Source organism: Triplophysa rosa, linkage group LG23 (genome assembly GCF_024868665.1).
Source record: "Triplophysa rosa linkage group LG23, Trosa_1v2, whole genome shotgun sequence".
In the NCBI taxonomy this organism is placed as follows: Eukaryota; Metazoa; Chordata; class Actinopteri; order Cypriniformes; family Nemacheilidae; genus Triplophysa; species Triplophysa rosa.
Window position 1 is genome coordinate 16367265 of NC_079912.1, and position 18475 is coordinate 16385739.

At 39.0% G+C, this 18475-nt stretch overlaps 1 protein-coding gene across 2 annotated transcripts in view; it reads right to left on the minus strand.

Annotated features, from left to right (window-relative positions):
* The window catches only part of ek1 (eph-like kinase 1), a 65007-nt gene extending 52764 nt beyond the window's left edge, over nt 1-12243 (minus strand). For both annotated transcript variants that reach the window (XM_057322517.1, XM_057322516.1), the window contains exon 1: nt 12019-12243. In XM_057322517.1, coding sequence (XP_057178500.1) covers nt 12019-12106 — 88 coding nt within the window. In that variant the 5' untranslated portion in view covers nt 12107-12243. The remainder of the gene's footprint in view (nt 1-12018) is intronic.
* Nucleotides 12244-18475: the final 6232 nt, after the last annotated feature.

The following is an 18475-nucleotide window of genomic DNA, read 5'->3' on the forward strand; positions in this document are numbered from 1 at the left end:
TGATCAGTTTTTATAATAAATCTTTTAAAATCAAAATCTGGATTTGAATTTTTATGTTACTAGAACCTAAAGATGCTATGTGAAACTTTGAAACAGAAAATAGTGTTTTTTATCTTGCCACTTTCTTGGTAAAGAAAACACATTTCTACTCAAATTAATCTAAATGGATTTATAGCGTTTTGGAACCAAACTCTTCAGATAGTTATATTATAACCGAACACAGACCAGAAGTTAACTTCGGGCCGCAGCGTGCATCCGATGAAACCATCTATGGTTGTCGCTTTTTATAAAACCAAGCCAGTCCCGTTTTCGCATCCAGTCCAAGCCTTGAAATAAAGCAAATCTATTGTAAGAGGTTGGTATCGTACAGCTCTCTTGACAGAAGTGGTTTAGGATATTTGCAATGCAGTCAGCAGGTCCTGTCAGTCACTGCTTGTGTGGAGTCAGAGGTAAAGGATCTCACATTCTGCCTCAACACTCCCCAGAGATCCGGTTCTGGACAACCATCACACAGTCATCCAACTCATGGCCAAATACGATCGTATCTACAGCTTGACACCTCTGACTGAAGATGTTCCTGCATTTCTGAGCAAATACATTCTGTGCAACATTCATGGATACGCAAGACAATCTGTAAGCATTACTTTCTGACTCCAAGCATACGAATGGAGATTAATGAGCCGGAGACTTTGCCGACATGAAGTCATAACCTACACATCGAGATCCTCACTGTGGAGCCATCGTAACCGTACCAAGCTACAAAACACTCCTGTTTGAGACAGACCTGCTCCACCAAGACAGAATCAAGACACCACCGCTTCTATCATTCAGAGAAATAGCAGACAGCTGAAGTAATGCCAGATAACAGACTAGCTAAGATAAATGTAGTTACAGCCACTCAGAGGAAAGCATGGATACACTCAAAGACCCAAAGTCTCACACAAAAGACAGGAAAAATCCATGCACTGATGAATGACCAACCATAATGTTCCGTATATGTAACGATTCACCGTGAGCCGGTTGAAAATCGGTTATAATATGTGACGATTCAAGTTGAGATGTTAAATGAATCGTGTTTACTGCACACTTGGAAAATGTGAATATGCTGATATTTCTTATGAAATGTGAAAAAAATCCAAGTTAAGGAAAGCACAGGCAAAGTCTTAGTTTGTTTACATTAAAGAGACTTAATCTTTTTGGGGGGAATTTGTTTTAAAATTGCAATTTAGTTTTTTTATTTGACATAAAATGTATTCTTATTTTACAAAGTGAGGACAAAAACACGCACATCAATCTCAAATGGGTGCTCGACCAAGAGAGTAAATCCAAGTAGTAACAAAAGTCTGCACACCAGAGCTCCAAAAATATCAAAAATACTTTATTATTTAAAAAACTTTCGCATGGCGCGTGACGTTTCGAGCACACAAGCTCTTCATCAGACAATACAACAACACTAATGAACCCCAATTTATACCTCCAGGTGTACAAAGATCACATGACATCCAAAAAATATATTTAAAAAATAAAATACAATTATAATTGTAAAATAATAATATTGCATCAATATATAAACACACGCAAAAGTCAAAATCATAATCCAATTAAATATAAATTCTAAGCAAACATACAAAAGAAAAAAAATATATATTGTTAACAGTTCTTGAAACCAAAACCTTTGAAAAAGTGTACAAAAACATAATAAAAAAGAAAAAACATTGAAAAAATATTAAAGAAATATTAAAGAAAAGGACGAATGTCAAAATCCTCATTTAATCCTCTGGGGGATAACGTGTCCAATGTAAACATCATCTTATTTTACAAAGAAATGTGCATTTGAGAAATAGTAAAAGGGCACTTTTATTTGTCTCAACTCATTTTGAAAAAAACAATCTTGAACAAAATGAATCGTGAGATCAGTATCGTACTCATAAAGTTCTGTACAAACTAGAGCTGTTGTTAGGACATATCTCACTAAGAAACATTAAAGCCATATGCCTTTAAAAATCAAAAATCAAAGTCTCACTTGTAGTTGTCTCTGACGCTCTGCATATAGGGTGACCACCACCCAACAAACCAAATGTGGGACAGGTAATCCGTTTGTGTGGGACACCATTGAAAGGTAGCGCGAAACTGTGATATAATAACAGAATGAAACATTTTTAGCTTATAAAAATAATGCGTTATTTAGTCCATTCCCACTACAACATAATTAAGGCACAGATAAAATGTTAAATAACATAAAACAATATTAATGGCGATTAAGGTTCACTATCTCTTTAAATTTTGAGCACAGATCAGACGTGGAGTTATCATTTTGTAAACTTTGAAGATCTTCTCAAAAAGTGAAAACTAAACGAATAAAGAACAAACAAATAATGAAAAAGGGTTTCTCTTTTAAAATGTATTGTTCAAAATAGCATTTAATGATTTGCAAATCATTTTTATTTTAATACGCCTACCACAACCTATAGGCTAAACACGGCTTCAAAGCCGCACAGTTTACAATGTTTTAGTGAGTTTTTATTCGGCAAGTTGACATGGGAGGATCGCCACCCGATCTACTGACAGGCATCGCAGCATCTTGATGACTGAAATCACCGCCGCCGTCTCATACATTGGGTAAAAGTCAGGCTTTAAAAAATAGTTGTGTTTGTATGAGCCCGTTGGACACTGGAGTGCACCAGGTTGCTGCTTTTGACACAGCGCTATTAAATAGTTAAATAAACAATGGCGCAAATAAGCGTCTTATGTGCGTTTCGGGTTAAAGAACGTGTTTCTTAATGTGACAACTAAAAACCAACAGACTGATGAAAATGCAGGACATTTTCTCAATATGCGACGTGCGGGACAAGGGTGAAAATGCTGTGCGGTACAACACAAAACGGGACGGGTGGTCACCCTATCTGCATACCATGCCGGCAAAGGAGAAAGTATTTTAACACAGAAAAACAACTACACGCATCACCTTTAACCAGTAACCACATCAGCTTGTGAATGAGGCTGTGGACCCCAGGGTCATTTTCAAACCTAACAACGTGTGTAATGTGTCAGACACGACTGACGGGCCACGGCAAGGTCTGTTAAATGTTGAGAGCTGTATACAGGCTACTGGCAGATAGGGCATGAAATGGTGACCCGTGTGTGTTAGTTAGCAGGGGGCAGCATAGAAGACACTCTTGGGATGCCTCATTAGAGCGAAGACGCAGCTCAGACCACACCTGCCGCACAGGAGATCACGCATGCACGGTGGAGACCAGCACTAATGTGAGTCATAAACCTGCAGCCATTGTAATGATCTGCCTCACATCCCAAGAGGATCTGCAACAGGTTACACGACAGCAGCAACACAACAGCAGTCGTGACGACGGGAATTAAACCAGGTTGTGCTTGTAAAGGATGACATCACCTTCGAACCAGTTGTTAACAACAACCAATCAAAAGCAAGATAGATTTCACATTACTGAAGGACATTTTCTGGTGCAGAATGCAAACTAGATTTTTCAAGTGATAGTTCACCCCAAAATGTAAAATTCGGTCATCATTTACAAACCTGCATGGCTTTCTTTCTGCCGCAGAACACAAAAGATGATTTTTCTAAAGAATGTTGTTAACGGACATCCATTCACTTGCATTGGTTTTGTGTCCATACAGAGAGTGAAAGGTTGCCGGAGCTGTTTGTTTCCAACTTTCTTCTAAATATCTTCTTTTGTGTTCTGTGGAAGAAAGTCGTACAAGTTTGAAATGACCAAAGGGTGAATAGGTGACAGAATTTTCGTTTTGGGGTGAACTATCCCTTTAATATTCCAAAGGAAACGTGAGTGGTGCTTGCACCTGGAAAACACAAAGCCACACCAGGTTATTCCGTAACTATTTTACAAGCTGGCAATTATGTATGAATTCGATGCAAATCGTGCAAAAACAATTATTAGATAAAAGGAAGCATGAAGGTCCACGCTAAACCATGACCATCACTGGGGCGAAATATGTATAAAATATAACGTGCATGAGCAATTGGAATATAGCTCTTTGCCTTAGCATTAGCTAGCGCCACTAATATTTCAAAATGTCAAATACTTCAACATGCTTTAACTTCAATGAAAGTAAAAAGCTTGGCTTTATATGCATGAAACCAACTATTAGCAAATTCTGAATAGGTCTCTAAGCAATTAAGCGCTCCATTAACAATATGCATAGGTCCGATCCAATAAAACCTCCCAGGAATCAGAGCGCCCGAGCTTGGAACCCCCTGGAGAGCAGACCACCAGCAATAAGCACGGTCCTGTTAATGAGATGTGCACAACAGAATTCACACCATCTCATACATTAAAAGCATTAAGGCAGAGTATCGGGCCGGCCGCAGAACAGAGAGCGGAGAGCATGTTAATGAAGGTGAAGCACAATAATAACAGATCAAAGCTGTCGGCGGCTAAAAGGGCCTCGCGCACACGTACACGCCGGGGATCTGCTTTAATCACGTCTTATAACCTGACAGAGGTGAAATGCCCTAATGCAAATACGTAAAACCTTCATACAAAAGGGCGGCTGATAAAACATGATGACCTATGACCCCTGATGAAGAAGTGAGATATAGATATCGATTGTCTTCGCATGATTGAGGCATCAGTCGATTTAGATAAAGAAGAGAGAATTAATAATAACAAGAAACAGTTATGCAAACTATCTGTTAAATTACCTGTATGACTTTCTTTCTTCTGCAGAACATAAAAGAAGAAGAATGTTGGCAACCAAACAACACTGGCCCCTATTGACTTCCACTGACACAAGCCACTGAGACGCTTCTCAAAATATCTTCTTTTGTGTTTCACAGAAGAAAGTGTCATATAGGTTTTGAATGGCATGACGGTGAATAAATGCTGAAAATATATATATATATTCCCTACTGAAGACAAAAAAATTAACGATTTTACAATTAAACCACCTAAGCAAACAGCTACCCTTTTACATTGCAATAACATTTTTTAACATTCCAAAGCATAACATATAAAAATGGCAGTGTTGTCAAGACACAATTTTTTATTGTATCTTTGACAACTAAAGATACCAGTCGAGCACTTGAAGCATCCACATTCAAACCTTCTTCAACTAACAAGAGGGAAAAATAACTAATTCCTTCAGAAAACAAAAGCAAGACCACAGGTTACACTAATCTACAGACTTCATTAACTCTCAGACAAGAGAGATGCAAATCCAGACGTCTCTCAATGTCAGTAGCCAAGGGACGGTGAGAGGAACAGAGCAGGAACGAGATGCGAGGCAGAGCCTTTGAGCGCGGCTGAATGAAACCGAAAAAGTGTTTTTCTCATGCTAATTTCTCTGCCGGAGCGCCGAGCAGGGAAACAAAAGCAGATGAGAAACCGTCACTGAATGCAGTAGGAACGCGCACAAAGAAGGAGCTAATGAGGGGGACCTTAATGCTAACCAGCAAAACATGAGGGCAGCAGAAGGCGCTTATTAAACAGAAAAAATGAATGCAAGAGATTGACGCTGAAACATGCATTTATATTAAACGGGGCAAGAGAATACATTCAAACATTTAGTGCTTGTTTTCAACACATTGGGGCTCTACCTATACCTGTATAATACAATTTCATGGTTTTCATAATAGGTCACATCTTTACATTTGCACAGATTCCCTGGGATTCGAACCCACAACCAACTGAGCTAGACACAACACCCATAAACATAATCATTTTTCTCAGATGTTACAAACACTCACTCGTTGTCTGTATCCCCAGGACACAAAAACAGCCAAGACTCTTTGTGAAAGTTTGATTTTATGTGAATGAAATCTATGCCTTTTGGTGATTAAATAAACGTTGATACATCTTTATGATATCCAGAGGGCTACAGAAATCCAACCATTTCAGTAATGTAATCCAAGAGCAAAAAATATGCTGAGGAAGTCAATCATTTGGATCCGGAATGGACAACCAATGTAGTCATTAGCATTAAATATGCGCTGATGTGAGTTGATGTGTTTTAGTTTGGCTAGAGGACAGAAATCAAACACATGTCGATATGGGAGACTATAACAGCATTAGGATAGAAAATGCTTACAAGGCACAAAAACACCAGATGAAGAAATTAATGAACACTCGTACCTAAATATAAACTCAAACATTTACATAAACTATAGTAATATCACCTCAGGGATATCACCAGNTCTTCATCAGACAATTCAACAACACCAATTAACCTCAATTTATACCTCAAGGTGTACAAGGACCACGTGACATCCAAAAAATATGTATTTAAAAAATAAAATACAATTATAATTGTAAAATAATAATATTGCATCAATATATAAACACACGCAAAAGTCAAAATCATAATCCAATTAAATATAAATTCTAAGCAAACATACAAAAGAAAAAAAATATATATTGTTAACAGTTCTTGAAACCAAAACCTTTGAAAAAGTGTACAAAAACATAATAAAAAAGAAAAAACATTGAAAAAATATTAAAGAAATATTAAAGAAAAGGACGAATGTCAAAATCCTCATTTAATCCTCTGGGGGATAACGTGTCCAATGTAAACATCATCTTATTTTACAAAGAAATGTGCATTTGAGAAATAGTAAAAGGGCACTTTTATTTGTCTCAACTCATTTTGAAAAAAACAATCTTGAACAAAATGAATCGTGAGATCAGTATCGTACTCATAAAGTTCTGTACAAACTAGAGCTGTTGTTAGGACATATCTCACTAAGAAACATTAAAGCCATATGCCTTTAAAAATCAAAAATCAAAGTCTCACTTGTAGTTGTCTCTGACGCTCTGCATATAGGGTGACCACCACCCAACAAACCAAATGTGGGACAGGTAATCCGTTTGTGTGGGACACCATTGAAAGGTAGCGCGAAACTGTGATATAATAACAGAATGAAACATTTTTAGCTTATAAAAATAATGCGTTATTTAGTCCATTCCCACTACAACATAATTAAGGCACAGATAAAATGTTAAATAACATAAAACAATATTAATGGCGATTAAGGTTCACTATCTCTTTAAATTTTGAGCACAGATCAGACGTGGAGTTATCATTTTGTAAACTTTGAAGATCTTCTCAAAAAGTGAAAACTAAACGAATAAAGAACAAACAAATAATGAAAAAGGGTTTCTCTTTTAAAATGTATTGTTCAAAATAGCATTTAATGATTTGCAAATCATTTTTATTTTAATACGCCTACCACAACCTATAGGCTAAACACGGCTTCAAAGCCGCACAGTTTACAATGTTTTAGTGAGTTTTTATTCGGCAAGTTGACATGGGAGGATCGCCACCCGATCTACTGACAGGCATCGCAGCATCTTGATGACTGAAATCACCGCCGCCGTCTCATACATTGGGTAAAAGTCAGGCTTTAAAAAATAGTTGTGTTTGTATGAGCCCGTTGGACACTGGAGTGCACCAGGTTGCTGCTTTTGACACAGCGCTATTAAATAGTTAAATAAACAATGGCGCAAATAAGCGTCTTATGTGCGTTTCGGGTTAAAGAACGTGTTTCTTAATGTGACAACTAAAAACCAACAGACTGATGAAAATGCAGGACATTTTCTCAATATGCGACGTGCGGGACAAGGGTGAAAATGCTGTGCGGTACAACACAAAACGGGACGGGTGGTCACCCTATCTGCATACCATGCCGGCAAAGGAGAAAGTATTTTAACACAGAAAAACAACTACACGCATCACCTTTAACCAGTAACCACATCAGCTTGTGAATGAGGCTGTGGACCCCAGGGTCATTTTCAAACCTAACAACGTGTGTAATGTGTCAGACACGACTGACGGGCCACGGCAAGGTCTGTTAAATGTTGAGAGCTGTATACAGGCTACTGGCAGATAGGGCATGAAATGGTGACCCGTGTGTGTTAGTTAGCAGGGGGCAGCATAGAAGACACTCTTGGGATGCCTCATTAGAGCGAAGACGCAGCTCAGACCACACCTGCCGCACAGGAGATCACGCATGCACGGTGGAGACCAGCACTAATGTGAGTCATAAACCTGCAGCCATTGTAATGATCTGCCTCACATCCCAAGAGGATCTGCAACAGGTTACACGACAGCAGCAACACAACAGCAGTCGTGACGACGGGAATTAAACCAGGTTGTGCTTGTAAAGGATGACATCACCTTCGAACCAGTTGTTAACAACAACCAATCAAAAGCAAGATAGATTTCACATTACTGAAGGACATTTTCTGGTGCAGAATGCAAACTAGATTTTTCAAGTGATAGTTCACCCCAAAATGTAAAATTCGGTCATCATTTACAAACCTGCATGGCTTTCTTTCTGCCGCAGAACACAAAAGATGATTTTTCTAAAGAATGTTGTTAACGGACATCCATTCACTTGCATTGGTTTTGTGTCCATACAGAGAGTGAAAGGTTGCCGGAGCTGTTTGTTTCCAACTTTCTTCTAAATATCTTCTTTTGTGTTCTGTGGAAGAAAGTCGTACAAGTTTGAAATGACCAAAGGGTGAATAGGTGACAGAATTTTCGTTTTGGGGTGAACTATCCCTTTAATATTCCAAAGGAAACGTGAGTGGTGCTTGCACCTGGAAAACACAAAGCCACACCAGGTTATTCCGTAACTATTTTACAAGCTGGCAATTATGTATGAATTCGATGCAAATCGTGCAAAAACAATTATTAGATAAAAGGAAGCATGAAGGTCCACGCTAAACCATGACCATCACTGGGGCGAAATATGTATAAAATATAACGTGCATGAGCAATTGGAATATAGCTCTTTGCCTAAGCATTAGCTAGCGCCACTAATATTTCAAAATGTCAAATACTTCAACATGCTTTAACTTCAATGAAAGTAAAAAGCTTGGCTTTATATGCATGAAACCAACTATTAGCAAATTCTGAATAGGTCTCTAAGCAATTAAGCGCTCCATTAACAATATGCATAGGTCCGATCCAATAAAACCTCCCAGGAATCAGAGCGCCCGAGCTTGGAACCCCCTGGAGAGCAGACCACCAGCAATAAGCACGGTCCTGTTAATGAGATGTGCACAACAGAATTCACACCATCTCATACATTAAAAGCATTAAGGCAGAGTATCGGGCCGGCCGCAGAACAGAGAGCGGAGAGCATGTTAATGAAGGTGAAGCACAATAATAACAGATCAAAGCTGTCGGCGGCTAAAAGGGCCTCGCGCACACGTACACGCCGGGGATCTGCTTTAATCACGTCTTATAACCTGACAGAGGTGAAATGCCCTAATGCAAATACGTAAAACCTTCATACAAAAGGGCGGCTGATAAAACATGATGACCTATGACCCCTGATGAAGAAGTGAGATATAGATATCGATTGTCTTCGCATGATTGAGGCATCAGTCGATTTAGATAAAGAAGAGAGAATTAATAATAACAAGAAACAGTTATGCAAACTATCTGTTAAATTACCTGTATGACTTTCTTTCTTCTGCAGAACATAAAAGAAGAAGAATGTTGGCAACCAAACAACACTGGCCCCTATTGACTTCCACTGACACAAGCCACTGAGACGCTTCTCAAAATATCTTCTTTTGTGTTTCACAGAAGAAAGTGTCATATAGGTTTTGAATGGCATGACGGTGAATAAATGCTGAAAATATATATATATATTCCCTACTGAAGACAAAAAAATTAACGATTTTACAATTAAACCACCTAAGCAAACAGCTACCCTTTTACATTGCAATAACATTTTTTAACATTCCAAAGCATAACATATAAAAATGGCAGTGTTGTCAAGACACAATTTTTTATTGTATCTTTGACAACTAAAGATACCAGTCGAGCACTTGAAGCATCCACATTCAAACCTTCTTCAACTAACAAGAGGGAAAAATAACTAATTCCTTCAGAAAACAAAAGCAAGACCACAGGTTACACTAATCTACAGACTTCATTAACTCTCAGACAAGAGAGATGCAAATCCAGACGTCTCTCAATGTCAGTAGCCAAGGGACGGTGAGAGGAACAGAGCAGGAACGAGATGCGAGGCAGAGCCTTTGAGCGCGGCTGAATGAAACCGAAAAAGTGTTTTTCTCATGCTAATTTCTCTGCCGGAGCGCCGAGCAGGGAAACAAAAGCAGATGAGAAACCGTCACTGAATGCAGTAGGAACGCGCACAAAGAAGGAGCTAATGAGGGGGACCTTAATGCTAACCAGCAAAACATGAGGGCAGCAGAAGGCGCTTATTAAACAGAAAAAATGAATGCAAGAGATTGACGCTGAAACATGCATTTATATTAAACGGGGCAAGAGAATACATTCAAACATTTAGTGCTTGTTTTCAACACATTGGGGCTCTACCTATACCTGTATAATACAATTTCATGGTTTTCATAATAGGTCACATCTTTACATTTGCACAGATTCCCTGGGATTCGAACCCACAACCAACTGAGCTAGACACAACACCCATAAACATAATCATTTTTCTCAGATGTTACAAACACTCACTCGTTGTCTGTATCCCCAGGACACAAAAACAGCCAAGACTCTTTGTGAAAGTTTGATTTTATGTGAATGAAATCTATGCCTTTTGGTGATTAAATAAACGTTGATACATCTTTATGATATCCAGAGGGCTACAGAAATCCAACCATTTCAGTAATGTAATCCAAGAGCAAAAAATATGCTGAGGAAGTCAATCATTTGGATCCGGAATGGACAACCAATGTAGTCATTAGCATTAAATATGCGCTGATGTGAGTTGATGTGTTTTAGTTTGGCTAGAGGACAGAAATCAAACACATGTCGATATGGGAGACTATAACAGCATTAGGATAGAAAATGCTTACAAGGCACAAAAACACCAGATGAAGAAATTAATGAACACTCGTACCTAAATATAAACTCAAACATTTACATAAACTATAGTAATATCACCTCAGGGATATCACCAGCTGGTGGTTATGGGGAGCGCATATATCTTATGGGAAATTGGGAACATATATCACACCTGCACATAAATCAAAGCTCACAATGCTCTGTGAATCCTAATGATTGTTTTCATCTAACAATTAAGTCCACAATGTTATTGATTCAACTTCCTCTAACAAAACAAAGTATATTTCTCAAAAGCTTCTGTCACCCCCAGACATCATGACTAAATACTCTCACACAATCCCATCTATTCTGCTTAAATGTGTATTAAATCCACCATTGAACAGTCCTTTTGACAAGAGCACAATGCAGGCCTTAATCCTAATCTCGTAACAATGAGAAGTAAACCCATTTTTAATCCAGTGAGGTTACTTTATTGTCTGATATTTGAGGGCTCTTTGCAGAATAAGTCAATGTGGGCCGTGTGTCAGCTCAAATTCTGTCATCCTGCATCTTTAGTCTTATAATGTCTGAAAAATGTGTCAGATGACATGTCAAACGACATTTTTGTGAGATTATTGCTACTGGGGTGGCAAAGCAGTTTGAAAACGAGGTATCCATTTGATCTTTCTAATTATTTGTTTAATTGAGCAATTCTGTATCTCATATACATTTGTCATTGCTCGCAGCAATGCCTGTCAAAGCAATCCCTATATTGCTAAATACACCACAATCGTAATCAAAGAACGCACCAACAGCGCACTTTGTTTCCCGACAAATTAATGCAATTAATGATTTCATAAATTTTTTTAAGTGTCCTTAGATTCTCCTTAGCTATTTGGGTATTGGCGGATTACAAACATCAGGCTCGTGTTTTCAAAATTGGCGTTCGTGACAAAACTTTCTGGATTTGATCGACATTTCTTCCTTTTAAGAAAACTATACTGTTTTCACTCATTTCAACTCGGCAATGAATTCAAGCATTGAAAGAAGTAATTTCAACATTAATGCATGTGTTTGCTTTATGAGATATCAAATATACATATTGTCTTACGTTGCTTAATTCCTCTCAATTTCATAGCCAAACACCATCCGCGCGCGTTTCGTAAGAACACGCATCCAAAGCGCACGAATGACAGCGAAAGTCCTACAGCTTACCTTCATTATCTGGATAATTCCTTAAGGCTTGACCCAACACTAATAAGTGAAAAGGAATCAAAAATGAATAAATCCTAACGAGAGCCATCTTCAGGCCACTCTGCACGCCCGCATCCCTGTGCGTAAACTTGGGCTGGAGAGCCGAAGCGCAGAACTCAACTGGAGAAGAAACGGAGCGAGAAAACAGGACGGCTGCTGGAAGCAGAAACCCACAGTGAGCAGCTCTGTACACAGCAGACTTGATGAAGGGGGCGTCACGCGAGTGTTCGTGCGTGTGTGCGTGCCTGGTCTCAAGACTGTGCGTGCGCGCAGCCGTGCGTCAGTGCGCAAATGTAAATAAGAGAAGTTTTTGTGTGCTGTTTTGTCTATTTGACGCAGCAAATGCATGCAGTTTTTTTTATTGCTATTTTAAAAGTCAGATCTAGTTACACAGTCTTGTTTAATGGTAATGGTGTGTAGATGACTGATGTAAAGGGATAGTTCATCCTGAAAGTTCATCATGAACCTTTTAAACATTTGACACATTTCATTTGGGCTGGTGTAGTTTATTGGTTTAAAGTTCATTCCAAAAGACCTGTACAGAGGACATCATGAGCTATTTGGGTGTATTGTTTATACATTTAGAAATGCCTTTTAGCACTGGTTCCAGTGAGCTGCGTTATGGTGGGAGCCTTGCGAGCCTGATGTTTTCCTCAACCCATGTGTAGACGTCCAGTTGCTCGAGTGTTTCTGTTAGCTTTACTTGTATCAGTTAAGTGCAATTTTTCTGCACCAGTAAAGACCTTGAATTACATCACCCGTTGTCAGGTACAATTACTTCCGGGCCACTAGATCAGAGAGGTGGGTTTAGGTCGAAGTCACATGGTGGTACGTTCACCTCACTCTGCCAGACAGAAAGTCGCACACAAACTGAACAAACACAACGGGCCCCATTAGACAAAAACCCCAATGTTTGGTATTTAAAGATGAAGGTCAAATCAATACTCTTACTGCGTTTGGAAAAGGGCCACCATTTTTCCCCTCTGCCAGCTGTTCGCCCTCGCATATACCCTGTCACCTACCATAAAAATGACTTCACATTTCACAGGTCTGGATGTGGTGGAAGGGAGTGTAAATGAGATGTCTCTACTGTGTAAGCCCCCTCCAACAATGGCTGACAGACAATCAGGCACACTGCCCGGGGTGTGCGAAGGAGTGTGGGGGGTGTTTATGATGGCTTAGACAAGCCTGTACACACCAGATCTGAAATATAAATGCAGTGAGGTTTACTACATTTTGCCTCTACCTATGTCTGCATTTTTTTCTCTGTTATTCTCTATCACAGCTTTGGTGACAGGACATCTGTAGGGAATATGTGCCCGCTCGATGAATGCAGCAAGCAACATAAGTAAGTGTTAATAATGTATAAGGACATACATTTTAATGCAACAAACTGAAAGCTCCCTCCACCCATTGCGTTTGCATGAATCAAAGGCAAAGTGCAACCAAAAAATATGCAAATACTGTCATCACCCATCCATATGTCGTTGCAAATTTGAATGACTTCCTCTCTTGCATGTAACACAAAACAGATTTTAGGAATGTAATGCCGTTTTCCCATAATCGCTGTGAATTGGGATTAGCTGGAGTTTTAAATCCAGAAAAATAATGCAAAAAAAATCTTGTTAACGTAGTGCATGTGACTTGTACGCTTGTACATCCTTAAATTATTTACTATACTTGTAAAACCGTACTGTCGCTTTTAGTCAGAAACTATGGATTTGTTTGTGTTTCACAGAAGATAGCAAGCGTCCCATTCCCTTAAAATTCAGAGCTTGCCAGTGTTAAATAACAAAGTGCCTGTCGAATTTTTAAAATGACCTCCTTTAACCCCATTCACCTGCATGCATCAGTGGTCCTGTCAACTGAACCATCCTGTTTGGGGAAGATGTGGTCACGATGTGTCTATCGCAATGTCTCAAACTGCACCACATGCCCAACATGAACCCGTTTCATTATTCAGCACAGACGAGAGAGAATCTGTATCCATCACTCTGGGAATCCAGAAGCAGGAGTGAAGCCAGGAACTCCATGCCTGCTTTTATTAATGAACCGGGCCGGACTTTGACAGGTGTAACAGGCCTGACAAATACATACCAACCTTCAACCTAAGACCTCCCGTTGGTTAGTGCAGATAGCTTGAGACTAATGAGGGTGGCTGGCAAGCTTCAGAGGCCAGACAGAGCACCAATGATCATGTCGACTGCTGCTGAGAGGGCCACATGCTTTTATATTTGTCTATCACGGATGTGTAACCATGGTGGAAGGGGATGGGGGGGGTTTTGAGCGGTGGAGCTCTTGAACTTTGAGCAGGGGCCTCTATGGATCTCCAGTACCCTGCTGCTGCTGCATATGGGAAGAGCATTTAATAAGAGAGAAATGCCGCTGAATGGGCCACAGTGGCTGAATTGTGTCGAGTAAGGTCTTCCAAAAAGCTCAGAACCCCCTGTTGTTACCCCATGCTGCTTGGACTAAGAGCTGGATTGAGCGAAGTTTTTAATATCATTGAGATTACTGTAGTGAACAACATAATTAGAAGTAGAAAAAAGTGATTATTGTTAAGCTGGAATAGCGTGTTTTAAAGTAAAAACAAAAATGTAAAAAGTATAACAAACGTTTATTTAGTGGTTTGGTTTAGTTTAGTTTAGTTTAGTTTAGTTTAGTTTAGTTATATTTTCCGTTTTATATAGTTTAATTTTTAGTCATTTTTGAAATGTGTCTTGATTTATTTATTTCTTTATGTTTTATGTTGCTGTATAAGTTTAATTATTTTAGTTTATTTTTGTTTTTGTTTTAGTTTAGTTTATTGCTGAGGCAACGTTTCTCATTTTTGCTTAGTTTACGTTTTTCAAATAATAGTTAGGCCATTTTTGTTTGATTTCAATATTTATAGTTTTAGTAAACACTAATAATCTTAGTGGTGTGAACAGCATCCTTATGAAGAAAAGATTTGATTTGAAACTTTTGAAGAAGAGATCTAAATAAATCCTAGGTATTAAAGGAGTAATGTGGAGATTTTAGCGGCATCTAGCGGTGAGGGTGCGAATTACAACAAGTCCAGACTGAAAATATGGGCAAAATCTGAGTAAAAGTCTTGTAGTGTACTTTAGCCTTATAATAAAAACACAACGCTTCATTATGTAAGGTCTTTGTGAAGACATAGTTATACTGTATATTGCATTTCTGTCAATCCTCCAAAAAATTACACACAGCACCTTTAAACCATACGTTTTACCTGTCTTACATTTATTTTCTAAAACACTTTATTCGTTAAATTAAGGAATTAAGTTTTCATTTGTTTACTTTTTCACCAGTTATTCATTATTAATCCTTCTTTCTTTATGAATCATTTCTATCTAAAGCACTTTAAATAACCTTTGTTTATGAAATGTACCGTATAAATGAACTTACCTTGCCTTGCTGTGGCTGAAATAAAAAACTAAGTTACGTAAATTTAAGTTCTGCCCTTTCAGGAGGGATACGTGCTTAGCTTTAAAGAATGATCCTGTCGAATAGCCCCTAAAATATATTAAGACAGAGTTGTTTACAATCCTTTATCCTTAGACTTCCTGTATTTTGTTCACTTAGTCACCGTCTGACAGAGGCTGCTCATTTAGAAAGCTATATAACATCAATAATGCCTAAGGTAGTGTCAAGTAAACAAATAAACAGAGCCACAGATCGCTAGTCAAGCAAGTGGCTTTATATTGCCTGCATCCCCTCAATTCTTTATCTTTGGCCTTTTAGTGTGATTACCACACTTTTTCTCTTGCGACAGACTCAAAACTGGTAGACAACACGCTTTAGAGGTTTAACCCACTAGTTCTTTCACTTAAAGTAGCTTTGTGCATGTTCGGTACAACTTTACCGCATAAACAAAACCTTAGCAACTTTTTAGTAACCTGCAACGTGCAGACAAGAACCCCCGTCAACCAGACACTTTTGTAAAACTACACAAAAACAAAAAAGCTCTTTTGTGCCGGCTCGCGGTGTATCAGGGACCGCATGCTGGCTGATTGACGGGGGTCTAAGCTCCACCCACCAGAGGTGAACAGGAGTGTGGGAAGAGGCAAGTGCACAATGCCTGTTGCTCTGAGGGGCGGGAGGGACCTCAGACCTGGTCCCCGCTTCATGGCAGACAGGGCAATGCTCTCTTTCACGAGACGGAGCCCCAGGGTCAGTATATGGGGCCCTGCAGAAGCGGATCTCTGCGGAGTGGCATGGCCCACGCTTAACCTGTCCCAGATGGCTCTGTTCTGTAAGCACCACACAACAGTGTCTTTGCAGTCTGCAAGTTCAGTCTAAGACCAAGTTCAAAGAATAAGTTCATGAAGTATATATTTTCAACTAATGAATAACTTTCAAATGTAAAGTACAGTTTTAAATGAACACACACCATTTTGAACTATTATGGAGTATGACTTTTGTTATGTGTTGTGTTACAAAACTAGATCTCTGTTCGTGTAGATATTGTGAATGGTACATGTGCAAAAATCAATGACAGAGTTATGTGGGCGGTTGCCAGGACATGGCAATGTGATTTTCAAGGTGCTGAATGGTTTTTAGATCGTTGTTGTGGGGTTGCTAGGGAATCTTTTGTGGTTGCTAAGGTAGTCCAAGTAGTTTTGAGCTTGTTGCTATGTGGTTGCTAAGGCGTTGCTAGGTGATTGCAGATGAAGTCCACCCGGAGGTCTCTGTGATATTCTGGTCCCTACATGACACATGCCCCTTGTTCTATATATTTTATGAGAATATTTATATTCTCATAACATTGTAAATAATAATAAAAAACAATTCAACACTTAAAGGGATAGTGCACCCAAAAATGAAAATTTTCATTATTTACTCATCCTCATGTCAACCTGTATGACTTTCTTTCTTCTGCAGGACGCAAAAGAAGATATTTTAAAGAATGTTCAAACTGTTTCAAGAATGTTCTTTTTTTGTGTTCCACCGAAGATAAATAAATGACGAAATTGTTTTTATTTTTGGATGAACTATCCTTATATCCAGTATATTATACCCTTTCCTTCCAGTTCACAAACTTTAGACACAAACACAATCCTGGAAGGATAGAAAACTCTCAGGGTTGTTTATTTTGTAACATCTCTGACTATGTCTTCTTCTTCAGAGGGCACTGGATGCCTCTTTCAGATCACAGACGAGAGAAAAGACTCCCATCCTCTGGCGTGGTTATATAATAATCAAGAGAGACCGTTTTTTCAACACTGGCTCTGTGATGTTGTCGTCTCTCTGGTTTGCTGTGTTTCTGCTTCCACGCGAAGCACAGACCGAAAACCTGCTTCTTTCCATTTCAAGACAGAAATGGCTCCAAACAAATCAATCCGTAATGCTCCGGCACGGATTAGTCTTTGTAATTATTTGAGATCTCATTATCAAACAGCTGCTCTAACTAATTTAATCAATATTTAGCGATAAGACATCTTGCCAGCGTTCAGCTGCAGAACGGGCGGCATTACAGTGGCTTTAGTGGATTCTTAGCATCTCTGTATGTAGGTCAGCATACAGGGTTTTCCTCTGGAGTTATGCAACTTCAGGGTTCTGGACTGCAGCGATTCAAATACACAAGAGAACGGGGGATATTTTTAAGAACGTGTACGCCTGGGTTGTGGACACCAGTTTTTTATGGCTACAGCAATAGAGTTAGCTACGTTGTCCTTACTGGGGACTTTTTAATATTTTTGTGTCTCATCCATGAGGAGTTCACACAAAAAGAAAAAGATTTGTCATCATGTACTTGGAATCTGACTTTCTTCGGTGAAGTTACAGTAAATGAGATGAAATGCAGAATGGCTAAGCTGCTCATACAATGTTTTTAATGCAGGATTTTCTCTCTTTTTGCAATCACAATGCTATCAAATGCTCCTTTCCTGGTGTCATTTTGACAGCCTAGTCCCCATCTGCTTTTATCGTATAAAGATAAGAGAGCATCTCCTGTTTTTTTACAGTAGAAAAAATCAATCAGGATTTAAATGGCATAAGGTTGAGTAAACAAAGACACAAATTTGGCTTTGTGTGAATTATCCATTTAACTCTTATCTTTACCATACATTATTTGTCATTCTCTCTCTCCACCCCCTCTCCAGGGATGACATGTTATGGCCGCATGCGACTTTATCAACACCCTCGCTTCCTAAACACAGCAGGTCCCTGGACAGAAGCAGGGTCAAACCTCAAATCCTCATCATATAGACTGTTTTCTAATCAGAGGCACACAGCTGGGCCTTACGCCTCCGACACCACAATGACCCCGGTTAACCTCTTTATTTAAAACACAGAAAATCCCCTAAGCAAACTCTAGCCCTCTATCTTCTCCACGCAGCCTCTTAAAGCTGGCCCCGGGAAAAGAGTTTAAGAAAGATACCAGGACATAATCAATGTCAGCAGAGAATCTAAC